The sequence below is a fragment of the Pundamilia nyererei genome, unplaced genomic scaffold, assembly GCF_000239375.1.
Source record: "Pundamilia nyererei isolate P.nyererei 1_Seehausen unplaced genomic scaffold, PunNye1.0 scaffold00048, whole genome shotgun sequence".
NCBI classification, from domain to species: Eukaryota; Metazoa; Chordata; class Actinopteri; order Cichliformes; family Cichlidae; genus Pundamilia; species Pundamilia nyererei.
Window position 1 is genome coordinate 1,099,717 of NW_005187449.1, and position 16,352 is coordinate 1,116,068.

The following is a 16,352-nucleotide window of genomic DNA, read 5'->3' on the forward strand; positions in this document are numbered from 1 at the left end:
GGGGGCATGGGTGGAATTAACCTTTGTGTGATATTTAAATAAATTTCCACGAGGGCATGTGAGCCCAACATCTGTCACATACACGGAGGTGTTTTGGCACAGGTTTGACTGTAGGAGGAAAACGTAAGAAGCCTTGGTTATTTTATATGATAAATAAGCCACACGCTGAAAAATTTGAAGCATCAAAACATCACAAAAAATTAAACTTTGCAGGTTTGATTTTGAATTGTGTTTGGTAATTTAGTATATACACCAAGCTTTTGTTTTGAAGCAACATATTTCAGAAAAGGTTGAGAGGTGTGTAATGCTTAAAAACACTTAATGGAACAACTAATTAAGTTAATTAGTAACATGATTGTGAATGGAAAACTATCCCGCAGAAGCTAAACCATGTGTATGCAGCCCTCCGGGTAATTTTAATTTTAGCAATACAATACCAAACCACATTCTGCAATTATTCCAGCTGCACGAGCCTCTGAGTACAGACTATTTATAAAAATGTCTGTGATTACTAAACAATTAATGCCACATTTTGGTCCTCGAATTAAAGCTGAGAGCGTGTACTTTCATGTTATTTGAATATTTTTGTACAGAGAGTTAAAACCTGAAAAATGTGCTCCAAAATAGATGGGTGTAACTGTATTTTCCATTTTTTTCATTTGGTCTTTGTACAGCATGTCGGAAACAGGGTTTCATCTCAGGAACTTATGTAAGCAGTAAAAGTCAATTTGTCTTTATTTTAATTTTGAATGCACAGGCTCATTATTTTTTATTTTTTGCTTGACTGGAGATAAAGTAGCCTTGGAGTCGATATGTGATGTATATTGTGTGATTACTGCAGGTAATACAAGGTTAAATCATGCAGCAACCACTGATGCTGAAAAACAAAATGAATTTCATGCAATAATCTGCAGTTCCACTAACGACCAGTGGGAATTTTGTCAGAACTGGATACTGGAGTTATGGGTATGGAGGTATGGCTGTTATGACTGATTATATTATATTATTGCAAACTGAGCCTTTGCTTGTTTTGCTGAGTGAAACTCCAGTATTTTACAGGTTTGCTATTTTGCACTAATTATCAGACAGGTGTGCGTTTGTGTGTCACATCCATGTAGTTTATGAATGCAGACTGATAACAAGTTTGTCAGAATTAGATGAACTCCACCCTCTGGTCCAAATACGGTCACTCAAAAAAACCAACATGGGTCCCACATACTACTCCTGAGAAGTTGTCTAAAGCTAATTTAAGCAAGTTTTATTACCTGAAAGATGATTAAGAAAAAGTATGAACAGACTGCATTACTGTGACACTGGGACATCCTGTTTGAATATGTAAATAAATATGAAATGAGCAGCACACTGGCTCTGAAAAGTCTGTGAAAGCCTTTTGGTGATGACACTGACTTGCCGGTATCATGTGCGCCTTAATTTTGAAGATAAGATCATGTCATGACCGTTTTCTGGTTCATTTAGACTAGCCTTTACCCTGAAGAAAAAAAAACTCATATTATTGTTTGCATGTATATCTGTCTGTTCTATTAACTTTTAAAATAGATAAGACAAACAGTGATTTTTAAGCTGATGTCTCACACAGCTGCTGTAGGTCGACATTTATTGAAACCGAGCTTTACTTTATATGTAAAAACCCTTCATCTGTTATCATATACTGGAAAAATTAAATGCCTAGATGCATCCGTCTGAATACTGCAGGAATTAACCAGATGAGGTAATCAGATGAACAAAGCTCCCGTCTCATCTGCATGTGAGGTGGAGCAGGTGCAGCCGCTCTTATCGCGCTGGAGGTGCCTCACCTTTGCCGCACACAATGACCACGGCACTGCGTAACATGATCCCGTATTGACAGAGAGGGAACAGGTGCTTTAAATTTGATTAGTCATCCCAGGGCCGACATCGGGAGGAGGCTGGGACAAAGATCTCAGAGGCGAAGCTGTTATCAGGCAGCGTGGAAATCATGACTGGCATGGGGGAGTAAAATGAACATGTTAGTGTACATGGTGACGCCTCAGGTGGAAAGAGCGCTGCTGAACATGGGGTAAATATTTGAAGTGCAGGATGTTAAAATCAATCAGCCAGGCTTTAAGCCCCAAACATGGTTGACAGCTGAAACCATGCCATTATTCACACAGGCTACTTTCACCTGCTTTTCTCCACCTTTTACTGAAGTCATCTTAAGAAGCTGCACTTCATATTTACAGAAGAAAATATGCCTTAAACAGAGCGACAAACCAAGGTACTAAAACCCAGGCTGTTAGTTTCATTTTCTTTATTCTGTTGCACTTTTTCCCTTTACTTAATCAACTTATAGTGGAAATCAGGCAGCAGGTGACAGCTCAGCATACACTGCACGTGGAAGATAATGCAAGTGTTTTCTCTCACTTTCAAATAATTAATCTCAGCTTTTTATTATCATCAGTGCTGAGCTGACACACAAACAGGTGAGTATTACTCTTCAAAAAGCATCAAAACTGATCTGAAGGAAAGCGATGGCCTGACACCTGCCTGAAACACTCTGTGCTGGTTTTCCTTTCATTTGTATGTTTAGTTACAAGAACAGACCTGTGACAGATGGTCTGACTCCCCTCAGGGCATGGTCTCAACATCATGGAGTCAGTCTGGGATTACATGAACAGACAGAAGACTGAGACTATAAGACTGAAGCCATAGAAGATGCTGGAACAATAAACATACCAAAAACCTTAGTGCCATTCTCGGAACCAAATCATCGATGTCCTCGGCAGAATGTGTCACTCATTCAACAAAATCTTAAACCTTTTTCACTGAGTCAGACACAATCTGTCCTTCCCTAAAATACTCTAAACACATTCTCAAACACTAAAACACAAAAAAGCAAACCACAAAGATAGAATTGGAGGAAAACTACAACACAGATGTCCGATCTTAAGCAGTTCTCTGATGTAATTTAATCAATATATGCCAGTTCGAAGGATGTCTGAGGTTGATTCCAGCAATGGATGGAAACGCTGAGAGGCAGTGAAGTAATCGGAAGGGCAATCTGTGACACAGCATATTTGTTTACATGGACTCACAATGACAAGAAACAAAAGAAATGACCTCGTTCCACGTTTCTATAACAACAACATAAGGTTTACTTGATTCATGCTTCTTATAACCATGTTGGGGTAACTGACCACTTATAAAGTCTTATGAGCTATTCAATACAAGCAAATGTAAGTGTACAAAGATTTAGTATACATTCCTTCCACTTATCCAGTTCAGGGTGACAGTGGGGCTGAACACTGTTTGTTTCATATCTGAATGAGTGAATTAGGACAAAGAAGTATGATCGACTGCAGCCACAATCTCAGGTCTTTACTGTATCCTGATATTTCATTTCATCTCATCAGTAAAACTGTAAAACTGGAGCACAACTGGAAATACACACTACATTTTTTATGAATGGTGCAACAAATCTTCACTGGTTCTAGGTGTTATCTGAATGATCATCTGTTATTTTGAGTGGAGGTTTAACAGTTTGGATGTGTTTGTGAGGTTTTACCTGAGAAGTCTTGGCTCTTTTGTGTACACAGCTTTGAACCTGAGACAGTTAAATCCTCAAAGGATTTCCCTAAAAGTTAAAAAACTAAATCTCATCTTCTGAGCCAAACACAGTGTGCTGATTAGTCCATCATGCGTTTTTGCACATGAATGTGGGAGGACTTTTGTAGTTAATCCTCAGTAGAGTAGTTTAAAAACATTTGTTTCAAAGTGAATGTGATAAATTGTTGTAGGTGTGGGGAAAAAAGCTGCTCAGAAGCATCTCTAAAACATGAACGTTCATTCCATCAAACTGTGCACTTCATCCTCCAGCAGTGAGTTTCTCTTGCATACCTACAGTTTGTCTGAACTCTTTTGAAACAGCACCGCCTGGTGGCCACATGCACACCCTGCTGTGCTCCCTGCCATCTAAACTCCCTGGCAGGAGGCTTCCTGTCAGCCTGCTGCTGTGCCCACCTGGTCTTCTGTGAGCCGCCTAGATGGGGCGTTGATGCCAAGCTCCTCCAGCGGGTAGATGATCTGGCGTCGTGGGCAGACGGGGACGGCGCAGTTGAGGACATAATGCAGATGGTGGACGCAGGAATTCTGAGTGCAGAGAGAGAGGGCACGGAGTCAGTGAGCACAGAAAGGGAAAATCCCATCGGAGGTTAAACAGCAATCAGTTTTGGGGGGGGTGCAACTGGAAAGCTACGTGGTGATAACGAGCTCGGGTGAAGAGTTAGATGATACAAGCGTTACACCACTGACACACGCTGCCCAAGCACAGCTTAAACCCCTCTGCTTATCTTCTGCCATTATTCCATTTTCACATCACGATCACCCAATCTGGTGCTTGTTTGTGGAAGTTAATTAGCAGAGGAAGTGGAAGGTCTCTACACGTTGAGGAAATTTCTTATTATGGCGTGGAGAGGTTGAGCTGGCAGCGCTGTCGACACCTGCTGCCCCAACCTCGGGGACCGGCAGCCTGCTGTAAAAAATGACCTGCTGACAGGCGCAACACGACCACAAACCCGTCTCTCTGATCAAGTTAGACGGCCACGGAGCACAATTCCATATCCAACCTGTTCTCTCCATAAATAAAAGTTTGCTGAATTAGAGGAAACCATTAAATGAATAAAACTCAGTATAAAAACATTTGGTTTTATTTATGTTTTTACAGGGTTGTGAAAAAATTCTCCTGGCTTTCAACAGCTTATTTTCCCTTCCTGCTGCAGGGATGATCTAATCTAATTCTGCCTTTATTCAGGCTTTCTGTGACTTAAGTCAAAGTAATCAGTGATAATCCAACACAGAACTAATACAAACTGAATTACTTAACGAATTACTTAACGAATTTATTAGACCACCTGTCATAAAAACAGGAAGGCAAATGTTTTGAAAATCCATTAACAACAGAGAGTACTCAGCCAATGATTATGTCCTACTGTACATTTGCACTATTTTTTTGCACTATTTGCACTATAGTGTTTTCCAAAGTGATTCATGATCAGAACGTAAAACACATTTACATGTATAGATTCATTCCAAAGGGCTCTCATGCCTCAGAACGCATAACAAACTGACATACCGTAACATAGCGTCGGTATGTTACGTGATGGGATGAGGACATGTTGCATGGGTCATATATAGCCTACTTCGATCTTAAGTGGGTTGAACCTGTGAAACTACATGGTAAATGTGCAAAATTGAGAAAAAGTTCTAGTAGTTCAAAGTGTAAAGTTTTTATTAATTTACACAAAATGTTGTATCTTTCTTTTGTTTTTTGTTAATGTGGACTTACTGTAAAAAAACAGACATTTCCTTAGCATTTACTGAAAAAACAGGAACTTTCCTCTGCAGAGTATGAATGAAACTGGGGAGGTGGTCTTTAAAAGCTGGCTTATGAAAACACGGTTGAAACTTAAAAATCTATATGCACTCCTTTTCCAAAGCCAACCTGTGGGCCGGACTCCCAGGCCAAATCTGGCCTCAGGGCCTTATGTTTTACACATCTCATCTAGACTGATTGTGTACCTTTACTGACTACCTGTACATGCACTATCTTGCTACCTAGACTGGGGTTTTATAGTCACATGATCTGTGTAAAATGGATTTGTCTTTTCTTTTTTTTTAACACTTTTTACAGCGTGCACTCGTTAGTTTGTTACACTAATGAGCAGCCTTGCACCCCAGCTGGAAGTGGCCCAGTGGTTAAGGGCTAAGCAAGGACCTGGAAGCCCCGTGCACTCACCTCCTGGCTGTGGTAGGGGGGGTAGATTCGGAGGTACAGGCAGGATTTGCGAGCCTGCCGGAGAACCTCCTTAAAGAAGTTCTTGGAGAAGTGTTGGACGGTGGTTTTGAGGACGAAGTGGAGTATCTGAGCGTGCTCATCGTAGCCATGGTGGCTAAAGTAGATGAAGCTCTCGATGTTGTAGTGAGCACGGATGTACTCGATGTCCTGACAAAGACACAGATTCATGTGAGCTTGACGACAGAGGAACAAATTTCAGGAGTAATATTTTTAGTTTTTCTCCTTTTACATTGTACATTTTGCTTATTGCAGTTCTTTTGCCTTTGTTGCCTATTACTGTGTTATTAGACCATGAAGTATTGGTATGCCATGTCATATAATAGCTACATTATTAAGAATTAATTAAAGCTATTAATATAACTTTAATTAATTTTATTTGTACATTGTCTTTTTATTTATTGTTTATTTTATCTTATTTCAAATTAGTATTTTATTTAATAGAATATTTTCTTAATTATTTATATTGTTTAATTGTTTTTACTGTTGTTGTTGAAGGTTGGCTTTTTGTTTTTGCAAGTATCCCATGTCCACAATGTGTCCTAATTGGCCATTTAGCATTAAAAATTATAAATAAAAACAAATAAAAGCGGCAGATCGATGGAGCATAAAAACGAACATGCAGCACAATTCCTAACGGAAAAAAAAATTCCAGACTTTAATCATATAAAGCGCAGTCAGAGAAGTCAGTGAAGTCAGAGAAGAAGTGAAAAGCCAGACTAGTGTTTAAAACAGCTCGCTGGCAACTCCATTTACCTTTTATTAGAAATCTTTTTACTCCTTTAAGGCAGAATGGGGGTTTAAATGGTCAAACACTTCACACTTTTACTAATAAACCAGACTTCTAGTACCTGCTCGTCCTTGATGATGACAATCCCAACTAACTCTGCTTCTGCCTGGGCGACGAAGGCCTGCAGTGGAACGGCATCCTGAGGAACAAGTGAACCAAACAAAAACACGTCAAATTTCCGTGATTCCACTGAACTACACACGAGCAGAGTGCACTTTACTTGTAGCTGAGACCAGTGCCATGAATACACATGAAGTGGCTGCATTCTCATTTGAGAAGTAATTGTCAGTGTTGGAGCTGCGGCAGTGACAGCTGGGGTGTCAGTCAGAGAGGAAAATCCGTTCAGCTGAATTCTCACCAATCTGTTCCCTGGCACAAGAGCCAATATTCCTCGTTATTCCAAGACAATCATCACACCGCTCCAGTTACACTCGACAGTCCAAATTAATCACCATCTCATTTTTTAAAGTTAAGGGGAGCAAAAAGAGTCTTACCCGCCTTAAATTTACTATATTAACCCTTTGTTGTTGTCTCTGGGTTTGGAGTTCTGTTTGACTTTGTTTATCTCATGATGTGTTTCAGATTTTATGATATTGTTTTTTTAACTCTTGGTTTTTGTGTTGGTGCGCAGGGCGGAGTTTTCTGCCTGCCTGCCTCCACCTGTATTACCTCCTGTTTGCTCTTCTTACCTGTTTCCTCCTATCTGCCAACATTCCCTGTCTAACATCCATGTTTCCTAAATTTTGGAACTGCGGTCAAGTTAGTCAAGTTAGTTTATTAAGAAAGGTTTGGAATGAATGAAATGACCCTGAAGTATCTGCATGGCAGCTGTAATAAGAGCTGTCTGACTTCTTTAAACAGTAAGCAAAGGTGCTTTTATGCTTCCTTTAGCAGAGGACACACTGGAGCATCTTTAACGAAAGGAAAGCAGATACTACTGCTTCAGGATCATCATTAATTAGTTTTACTTCAGAGAGTTACACAAAGGCTGAAGAAAATCAGGAGTTACAAACATAATAAGCTAATCTCAGAGTCACAAAATTTTTTCTTTGATTTCACAGATGAGATGAAGTAGATGTTCCTCTTTGCTTAAAATACAACCTTGATATTAAAGTGATTTTCATATCCAGTTTTGTCAAAGTCTTATTTAAACAGAACTTGTTACGAGTTGTTTCAACTTGTAGTTGAAACTCATTTTCTGCAGATATATCTGAATGTGTGAGTCTTTGTCTGATCTAAAGCACAGCTGAGGTCTGTCTTTGTGAATCTGACTGCAGGTGTGTTAATAACAGTGTTTGTTGGCTGACCTGGTCACAGCCAGTCTCGTAGTAGCGGTCCAGGTCCTGCAGCAAAGACTCATTCAGACTCAGATCCTTCACCAGAGCAGAGACAGCAGAGCGGTCCAGAGCCACGGCTGGCCTCACGCTCAAAGACCTGTGGGGAAAAAACACTTAAAGAGTCTGTGGAAATGCTTTGTATAGTGCTCTGAGACTTCATAAATGATTTCATGGTATAATCACTATAAATGACTGAACAGTTCATGCTCTGTATCGATGCTGTTTTAAAGAATGTGTTGATCTCTTGGGCTCAGCACTGCAGGAGTACATGGATGATTTTTCAAATTTCACTAAACATACTCAGCCACTTTATTAGGTACAGAAGTTCAACTTTACACTAACCAAAGTATCTAACGAGCCAATCACACGGCAGTAACATGATAGATGTAGGGCTGCAGAAATGATCACGACAACCTTCTGAAGTTCAAAAAAGAGATTCATAATGGAGGAAGAAATGTGGTTAAGTCACTGAATGTGACATGGCTGTTGTGTCAGACAGCCTGGTCTGAGTATTTCAGAAACTGCTGATTTAGTAGGGGTCTTCCCACACAACCATTTCTAGGGTTTGCAGAAAATGTCAGAAAAAGAGAAAATATACAGTGAACTTCAGTTTTCTGAGTTAAACTGTCTTGTGGCTGTCAGATGTCAGACTGGCCAGACTGCTTTGAACTGATTGGAAGGCAACAGTAATTTAATACAATGAGTTTAAATCAATACAAATAACCACTCAATACAACGAAGGTATGCAGCACAGCGTCTCTGAATGCAAAACATGTTGAACCTTGAAGCAGAAGACCACACCAGTGGATATTAGAGGAAATGTAAATGTTAAAAGTGACAGAGTCATTAGGTTCAAATACACTATCGGTGTTGTTCATTTGTGATTTTGGGAAACAAACAAAACTTGAGCTGTGAGATTTACCTGATTCCATCGCGGTGAAAGATATAGAGCTCATGTTGCGGCAAGCTGGTGGGAATTGACGGCACCCTGATAAAGTTCTGCAACAGGGGGAACTCAGTGGACAGATTTGGAACTGTGATAACGCAGAAGTTCTGGTCCTGCACAAACAAAGATAACACACATCAACAACTGAACAATAATCCATATATGGACAAAAACACTGGGCCACCTACAAATTACACCAACAGGAGCTGCACGGCCATGCTCGGCATGAAGCTCCTGGGGTGCAGTTTTGTGCTGATGTTAATGCCAGAGAAGGTTTGGGATGCAGTGCATTGGTGACTTTTATACAATATACAGCTCAGCGCTGTAACTTTAGATGGTCCTCCACTTTGTCACTGAGTCGCTGTGGTTTCTAAACTGTTCGACTTTGCAATAATGCCACTTACAGCTGATCGTGTAAAATCTAGGAGAGAAGAAATTCCATGAACTGATTTGTTTCAATGGACACATCCTGTTACAGTGCCCGTCCAACTGTGGAGCACCTATCAGAGCCATGCAGTGATTTCTGTTTGTTTTAGGAACGTAGTACAATTTTTTATTTATATACAGTTTTTAATGATCAAAAACCCCAAATCAAATTGAATTTTCTTCTCTCTCCAGGCCTAGCCATCAAAACAGCACAACTTCAAGGCAGGTTGTACTGAGCAGCCTTGCGATTTTGGTCTTCTGTTCGGAACAGACCATCTAAGAAATTTGTACTTCGCTTTGTTGAGTGAAATTCTAGTATTTTACTAGCTTGTTTCTAATTAGTACTTATTAGCAGTGCCTGTGGGTTGGACCCATATGGTTTATGGAAGCTGACAACTAGTGTTAGCGCATAACTGAGGGTTAGCTGGTTCCTGGCTGTGGCCAAAATGCTAATGCTAAGTTAGTTGCTACATTTGGTATAGCCACCTCTTAAGTAAGTGTGGGTGGCTCGGAGTTATTGACTAGGAGACTTCCAGACAAAGTTTCTCTGATTACCAAGTGTAGTTGTTCCCTGCCCCTTTTTCTTGTTTTTCCACATCATCAATTACAAATCAACTGAAAAATTGCTAAAATAAAATAAAATAAATTTCAAAAATAAATAACTAAACATCTTAATTGCCTGAAACTTTTGGAAAGTTAATTCTCACTTGTTAAAAAAAAGCTTTAATGTACTTAAAAAAAAAAAAAAAAACATTTTCAGGCATGTGAACCACTCTCAGGTCTAGCGAAAAACCAGGGGTCACTGACATAACGTAGAGAACATCTGACAGAGCTTTAAACTTGCAAAGATGATACTCACGGGGAAAACCTGGAACAGAAAAGGAATAAAGTCCGCTGATCTGGAAGAGAAGAGGAAGAGGAAGTTAAGTGTAACTACGAGTCTGTGCCAAACTGGTGATCACTGTGGTGGAACAACTGTCCGACCAATCTGCCCGCTGCTTCCAGCTCGACTTCTCGCCTTCAGCTCTCTGTCACTTTAAGCGTTGCTCTCATTAATAACGTGCTCACTCTCGGCAGGAAGCGACTCGACTCCATATTCAGTAACAGCTGGGAGGTAAGGCGGCGGTGAGGGGGGCTCAGCGGGAGCCAACTAACAGTCACTCTCCCTGCTTTAACGCGGCATATGACTGATGTAGCTCTGGACGGCTGCCACCAGCGCTGCCGAGTCACAGCCTCCAAAAAGTGAGAAACATATTTTAATTAAAACATGTAATATTTCTGAATATTCTCCCCATTTTTAAACGGTGATATCTGACAGTCGACATCTGTGAATTTTGCAGAAGTTGCCTCATACCTTTTAATAACTTTAGCTGCCGTGTTTACTTTACTTTTCCATGGCCTGCACATCACTTACATAGCCAATATTCTTTACTAAACATTTTATTATATCTGGATTATGACTTAAAGTGTTTTTATACTACAATTTCAGGTATTTACTTAAAATGTACATCAATTTAGATGCTTATGATGAAAGCAAACACAAAAGGAATCGCAGACACAAAATGTCTAAAATCCAAAAATGAACACAAGAAAATCAGAAAACAGTGTCGGGAAAAATAAAGCAGGCAACACAACAAGCAGGGAGGATAACATATGTAAATTAAATAAGTCAGTATAATAATTTATTTATAAAGTATGGTTTTCACATACCAAAATGCTGTACAGGGTATGTATATCTATATGCACATGCACACATGCATACATGTAATTACAATACATTACAAGACTAATTAGGTCCACATCATGTGGACGTCTATGACAGGTGCAGGAAATTGACATAGTTTATAAATGTAATATGTTTTTATTTACCAATATCAACATTGTTGTTATCAATATGATACATATGAATATGGATTATGTATAAACAAACACAATTTGTTATGTGTTAGCCTATCGATGTAGTCAGTGCATGTGGGTTTTTAAAAATATTATTTTTTATTTTACATTTGCCTGTTTTTTAATTGATCAACTTATTTGTTTGTAACCAGGTTAAAATGGTAATTTATTCAAATGAAATAATGAAATTGTTGAAATCCATGTTCAAAGGTGAAATTTACAGAAGAGGATTAGGGGCAATGGGGGAAAAAAGAAGTTGGCACGTAATTCTGAGATTAAAGTTAACCTCAGAATTCTGATTTTTCTGAGAAAAATAATTCTGAGGAAAAAGTCAGAATTCTGACTTTAATCTCAGAATTCTGACTTTTTTTTTCAGAATCCTGACTTCAATCTCAGAATTCTGAGTGGGCACCTGTTTTCTTCCTTCTTTTCCAGAATTCCGAGAAAAAAGTCAGAATTCTGAGAAAAATTCAGAATTCTGAGATTAAACTCAGAATTCTGACTTTTTTGTTCTCAGAATTCTAAGATTTATGTCAGAGTTCTGACTTTAATCTCAGAATTCTGAGTGGGCATATGTTTTTTTTCTTCTTTTCCAGAACTCTGAGAAAAAAGTCAGAATTTTGAGATAAAGTCAGAATTGTGAGGAAAATTCCAAATTCTGAGATTAATCTCAGAATTCTGACTTTTTCCTCAGCATTATTTTTTCTCAGAATTCTGACTTAAATCTCAGAATTTATCAGATTCTGAGTGGGGACATGTTTTTTTTTTCTTTTCCAGGATTCTGAGATTAAAGTCAGAATTCTGAGAAAAAAATTTTCAGAAGAAACAGTCAGAATTCTGAGATTTAAAAGAGCAGTCCTGCATTTTATTGTGAAGAACTAAGGATTTTAAGAGGAAGTGAATTTGGCTGTGATCGGTAGCAGGACTGAGAGACGTTGCAAGGGGAAGTATGAGAAGTTTGTGCCAGTGCGTACTGGTCTATATGCTCAACTGTATTTGTCTATGCGCACATTTTGCAAACTGTGACAAGCTGAGGACATTTCTGCTCCAAATCTACCAGGGATTCCTACTCTGCATTCCTTTACACTTAACTGTTTCTGTACAGTGAACATGCTCTCCACCTTCTGAAAACATGGGTGTACAGAGCCTATAGAAGCATTATAAAAACAAAGTTGTCCACAACAAATGCATATGGCCCATACACAGAGGTCCTACAGATGTCAACACTAGACATTCAGTAGGTGTAAAAAAAAAAAAAAAAAAGAGGTCAGCTTGCATTACAAAACAACCCCTTCAGTGGACCAAAATTTTATGTCCAAGAATCCAATCCAACTTTATTTATAGAGCACTTTAAAAACAACATGGTTGACCAAAGTGCGTTCCAGTAAAAAACTGTGATAAAAGTTAAGTTAAACCACACATTAAACAGACAAAGAAAATTAAATAGCAATAAAATAAATAAATACATGAAAAAAAGATAAAAAATGAATCAGTAAATATTAAAACATGATTAAAATAGACAATAAAGTATAAAATAAATAAAATTAACAAAGTAAAAAAGATCAAAAGCAACCAAAAACTGACTAAAACTGACTACAAGCTGACTCTGGTCCTACCCCCAAAAAACGCCTTGGAAAAAAGGTTTGTTTTTAAAAGTCATTTGAAAATTTCAAGTGTTGGGGCCAGCCTAATATATGGAGGGGCAACTTTTCCATAATTTGGGGGCCACAACAGCGAAAGTTCTGTCCCCCCAGTTTTTCAGTCTTGACATGGGGAAACAAGGAGTGACTGGTCAGTTCATCTGAGAGACCTTTGTGCACTGTATAGGTGTAGCAGCCCTGCCAGGTAGGCAGGCCTGGCCATTTAAAACTTTAAAAGCAATCAATAAAATGTAAAAAAAATTCTAATAGACAGACAACCCATGTAAAGAGGGAAGAACGGGGGGTAATGTACTCATGTTTGCGTGTACATTTTAAGGTTATAAACAGGTAAACCATGTGACAAAACTGGATCCAGAGTGTGTCCATGTTTATGTGTGGGACCAGTCGCAAACATTAAAAGCATCAAGTAAAAAAGTCCTTTGCCAGTGGTTTAGTAGAATGTCTTATAAAAGAATTAACTCTGACGGCACTTTTTTGTGACAACAGTACAAATGGAAATGCTCAACTTTAAGCAGGGCTGGGTGATGGAAGAAAACCTATATATCACAATAATTTTTTTTTTTTGTTATATTGCAACACTCGATATATATGGTGATATGGCTTGTCTCTTTGTTTTGCAAATTACCGCATTTTGTTTGACATCCTCCCAATATCGCCATATTTTTCCCTATCTGGTAGTATATAAACCATACAAACACGCATGCTCAGCGCAGTGTGCTGGATAGAAAATGTTGCATTTGAATCGTGTGGGAGGAAAAAAGGTCATCTGTGATGGTGATAAGGAAGTGGATCGCTTAATCACAAGGTTTTTAAGTGTTTTTAAAGATTAGTTCTGAAGGCTTTGTGCCTTCATTGAAAAGAGCCAGCACAGGGAAATGGGGCACTTTCCTGGAGAGGAAGAAGGGGAATGAGGTGAGGATTCAAACGCAGCTCAGCCACACTGATGTGGAGCTCAGAGTAATGATGTAATACATCAGGTTTTAGATACACGCAGGACACTTATCTGAAGTATTTGCTGTCGGTTTTAAGGTTTTAAATGTCAGCTTTATTCTGAAAGCTTACCTCAGTTCATAATTCTTGTCAATAACAAAGATCTGAATACAGAAGGTGTTGAATTTTTCTGAAGCTGGCTGAGCCTCCTCCTGCTGAGATGTGTGACAACAAACACAAACAGACTTCAAACTGTACAGTACGACTGTGTTCATCTGTTCTTAAATTATCAGAGCAATAAAAAAAAAAAAGGAAGGATTAGATAGACAAACAGAGAAGGGTGCTTCTTTCATTTCATCTTAATTTCCACATCTTAATATTGTTTTGAGCAGTGATCACATTTTGCTGTCCAACATCTTAGGAGTGTTTTGGAGCAATAAGAAAAGTTGAATCATTTCTCAGATATGAGATAGGTTTGGTTTATTTACCTGCTCTGCAGCCCGCCTATGTTCATCTTCATCAGACTGAGCAGGAACTTTATGATGTTTTGTTTTCTGCTCTCTGATCAAACCGTCAAACTCACTCAGTTCAAATCTGCCAAGGAGCCACTTCAGGTTGACATCAGCACTGGCACAGATGAAGCCAACGGCGACTCCATTAATCTACAGAAGAAACACATGCTGTATGATCATACTAATGTAGCACTGCTTTCTTTTTCTCTCAGTGGTTTATCACTTCCTGTTTTATTCTGGTTTCCTGGCTTCCTCTGTTTTTCCTCCTTTTTTTCTTGCCAACACAAAAGTCTGCGTCTGAGGCTTGATTTACCTTTATCAAATGACCGCAAGAAAGCTCAGTCTTACATTTAATAAGATAACACAGACTCATAGCTTAAGCTTTCTGTCTTGACCCCAAAGACCAGTTGTGAGCCAGGAGAAACCCTGATGTGTGTAGATGATCTCTAGAAGGTGCTGCCCAGAAGCAGAAATTTCATCAGGTTTTTATATTGTTTTACTTGTGTTCCTGAATGCATTCACCAGGCGCTCAATAAATGAGACGTGCTTCATATTTAGGTTTAGAAATAATTCTGAGGTTCCTGACTTTACAAATAGCATCTGAAAAAACACCTAAAACTTCACTGAATAGCTACTTTCACATTTCCTGTTCTCAACTTCAACAGGACTAAAAATAGATGGCATTTTTTCTGTGCACATCTGCATCAGCTACTGAGTTTGTCTTGCTGGTTTTGGTTGCTGATCATAAGTAGACAAGCTTTTATCACTAACAGACCATCTGAACAGGACGTAAGCTGGAAATAAATGAACGACACATTCTGCAGCTTCACAAACAGTTTCTGGCGTGCGGTGGACTGAAGAGAAAAAACCCTCTGGGACAATGTTGGATTGCGCTGAACATAATCAGACAAAAAGCCCAAAATGCTTCAGATGTCTGGACACAATATGTTCAGTGAGAGCATGCTTTGGCTGGGTATCAGCTCGTATCTGCCATATGCTGCCACAAACACATGTCGGCCCAACGGGCGGGGAGGGGAGAGGAGGATCTGTCGTCTCCCAAGTCCCGAGGGAATGAACCCTAGCGGGGTTTCTGATAGTCACTCGTCATCACAAAGCTGCTATTACAATATTTTTAGACACACATGAAACACATGAGACGCTTAGAACCACACACGGGGGGGTTGAATTAAGGATTAACCCAAAATTAAGAGTAGAAAAAAATCTTTAACATGGAACAAACCTCGCAAACAGCGGTGTGATGCTCCTCGGCCTCGGCCTCAATGAGCGCTGCGAGGAAGAACGGCTGGTGACTGATAGACAGCAGGTTTGTCTGCTCATCAAACAGAGGTATAATATCATTGTGATCCTCAACCCTGAAAAATTGAGACACCTACACTTAAAAAGATCACCAGTCAATGTACTATTTCTACTATTCTATTTCTGCTGTGCAGTGTGAACGGGCTCCCTGATGCCTGATAGTTATCGTGACCACTCTTTATCCACTTTTGGATCATAGATTAAGATTTTACATTTAGATTTAGCTTTGGGTTCATGTTATTCATTTGCACCTGTAGGCAGATCTGGTTACTCATACATTCACATATCTACAGTTTTTAAAACGACACAGAAAACAGATAAAGATAACACAACACAGGAAAAAAGCAACTGTACCATATCATGTAAGACTGTAAAAGGTAAAATTCATCAGGTGGACACAAATAAGAAGGTAATATCTTGTGGAAGTTTGATAAAGCAGTTCATTTCTAACATTTCAGTGCAGCTATGTAGTGTAGTGGTTTACGCATTCATGTGACAGGCAAAAGACCTACAGCCCCAGATCCCCTCGGGATGTCTGAGGAAGGGTATCTGGTGCAAAAAGTCTGCCAAAGAAACATGTGGAGCTTCCCTCTGTACTTCCTACTACTGAGAGAAAGTTCTTCTGCCACCTGGTGGCCAAAAAGAAAATAAATTCAGCTTTAACTTTACCAGGTGTGCTGTGGAATGATCACTTTTGCTCAGGGAGGTAT

At 39.2% G+C, this 16,352-nt stretch overlaps 1 protein-coding gene across 1 annotated transcript in view; it reads right to left on the reverse strand.

The window, feature by feature from the left end:
• Positions 1–16,352, reverse strand: part of LOC102215543 (cilia- and flagella-associated protein 61-like) — a 22,330-nt gene that overhangs the window by 1,007 nt on the left and 4,971 nt on the right. The window contains exons 6-14 of the mRNA XM_005732817.2: positions 15,566–15,698; positions 14,302–14,475; positions 13,946–14,025; positions 10,186–10,225; positions 8,877–9,013; positions 7,925–8,051; positions 6,679–6,756; positions 5,771–5,977; positions 3,997–4,125 (exon numbers count right to left, since the gene is read on the reverse strand). Coding sequence (XP_005732874.1) covers positions 3,997–4,125; positions 5,771–5,977; positions 6,679–6,756; positions 7,925–8,051; positions 8,877–9,013; positions 10,186–10,225; positions 13,946–14,025; positions 14,302–14,475; positions 15,566–15,698 — 1,105 coding nt within the window. The remainder of the gene's footprint in view (positions 1–3,996; positions 4,126–5,770; positions 5,978–6,678; positions 6,757–7,924; positions 8,052–8,876; positions 9,014–10,185; positions 10,226–13,945; positions 14,026–14,301; positions 14,476–15,565; positions 15,699–16,352) is intronic.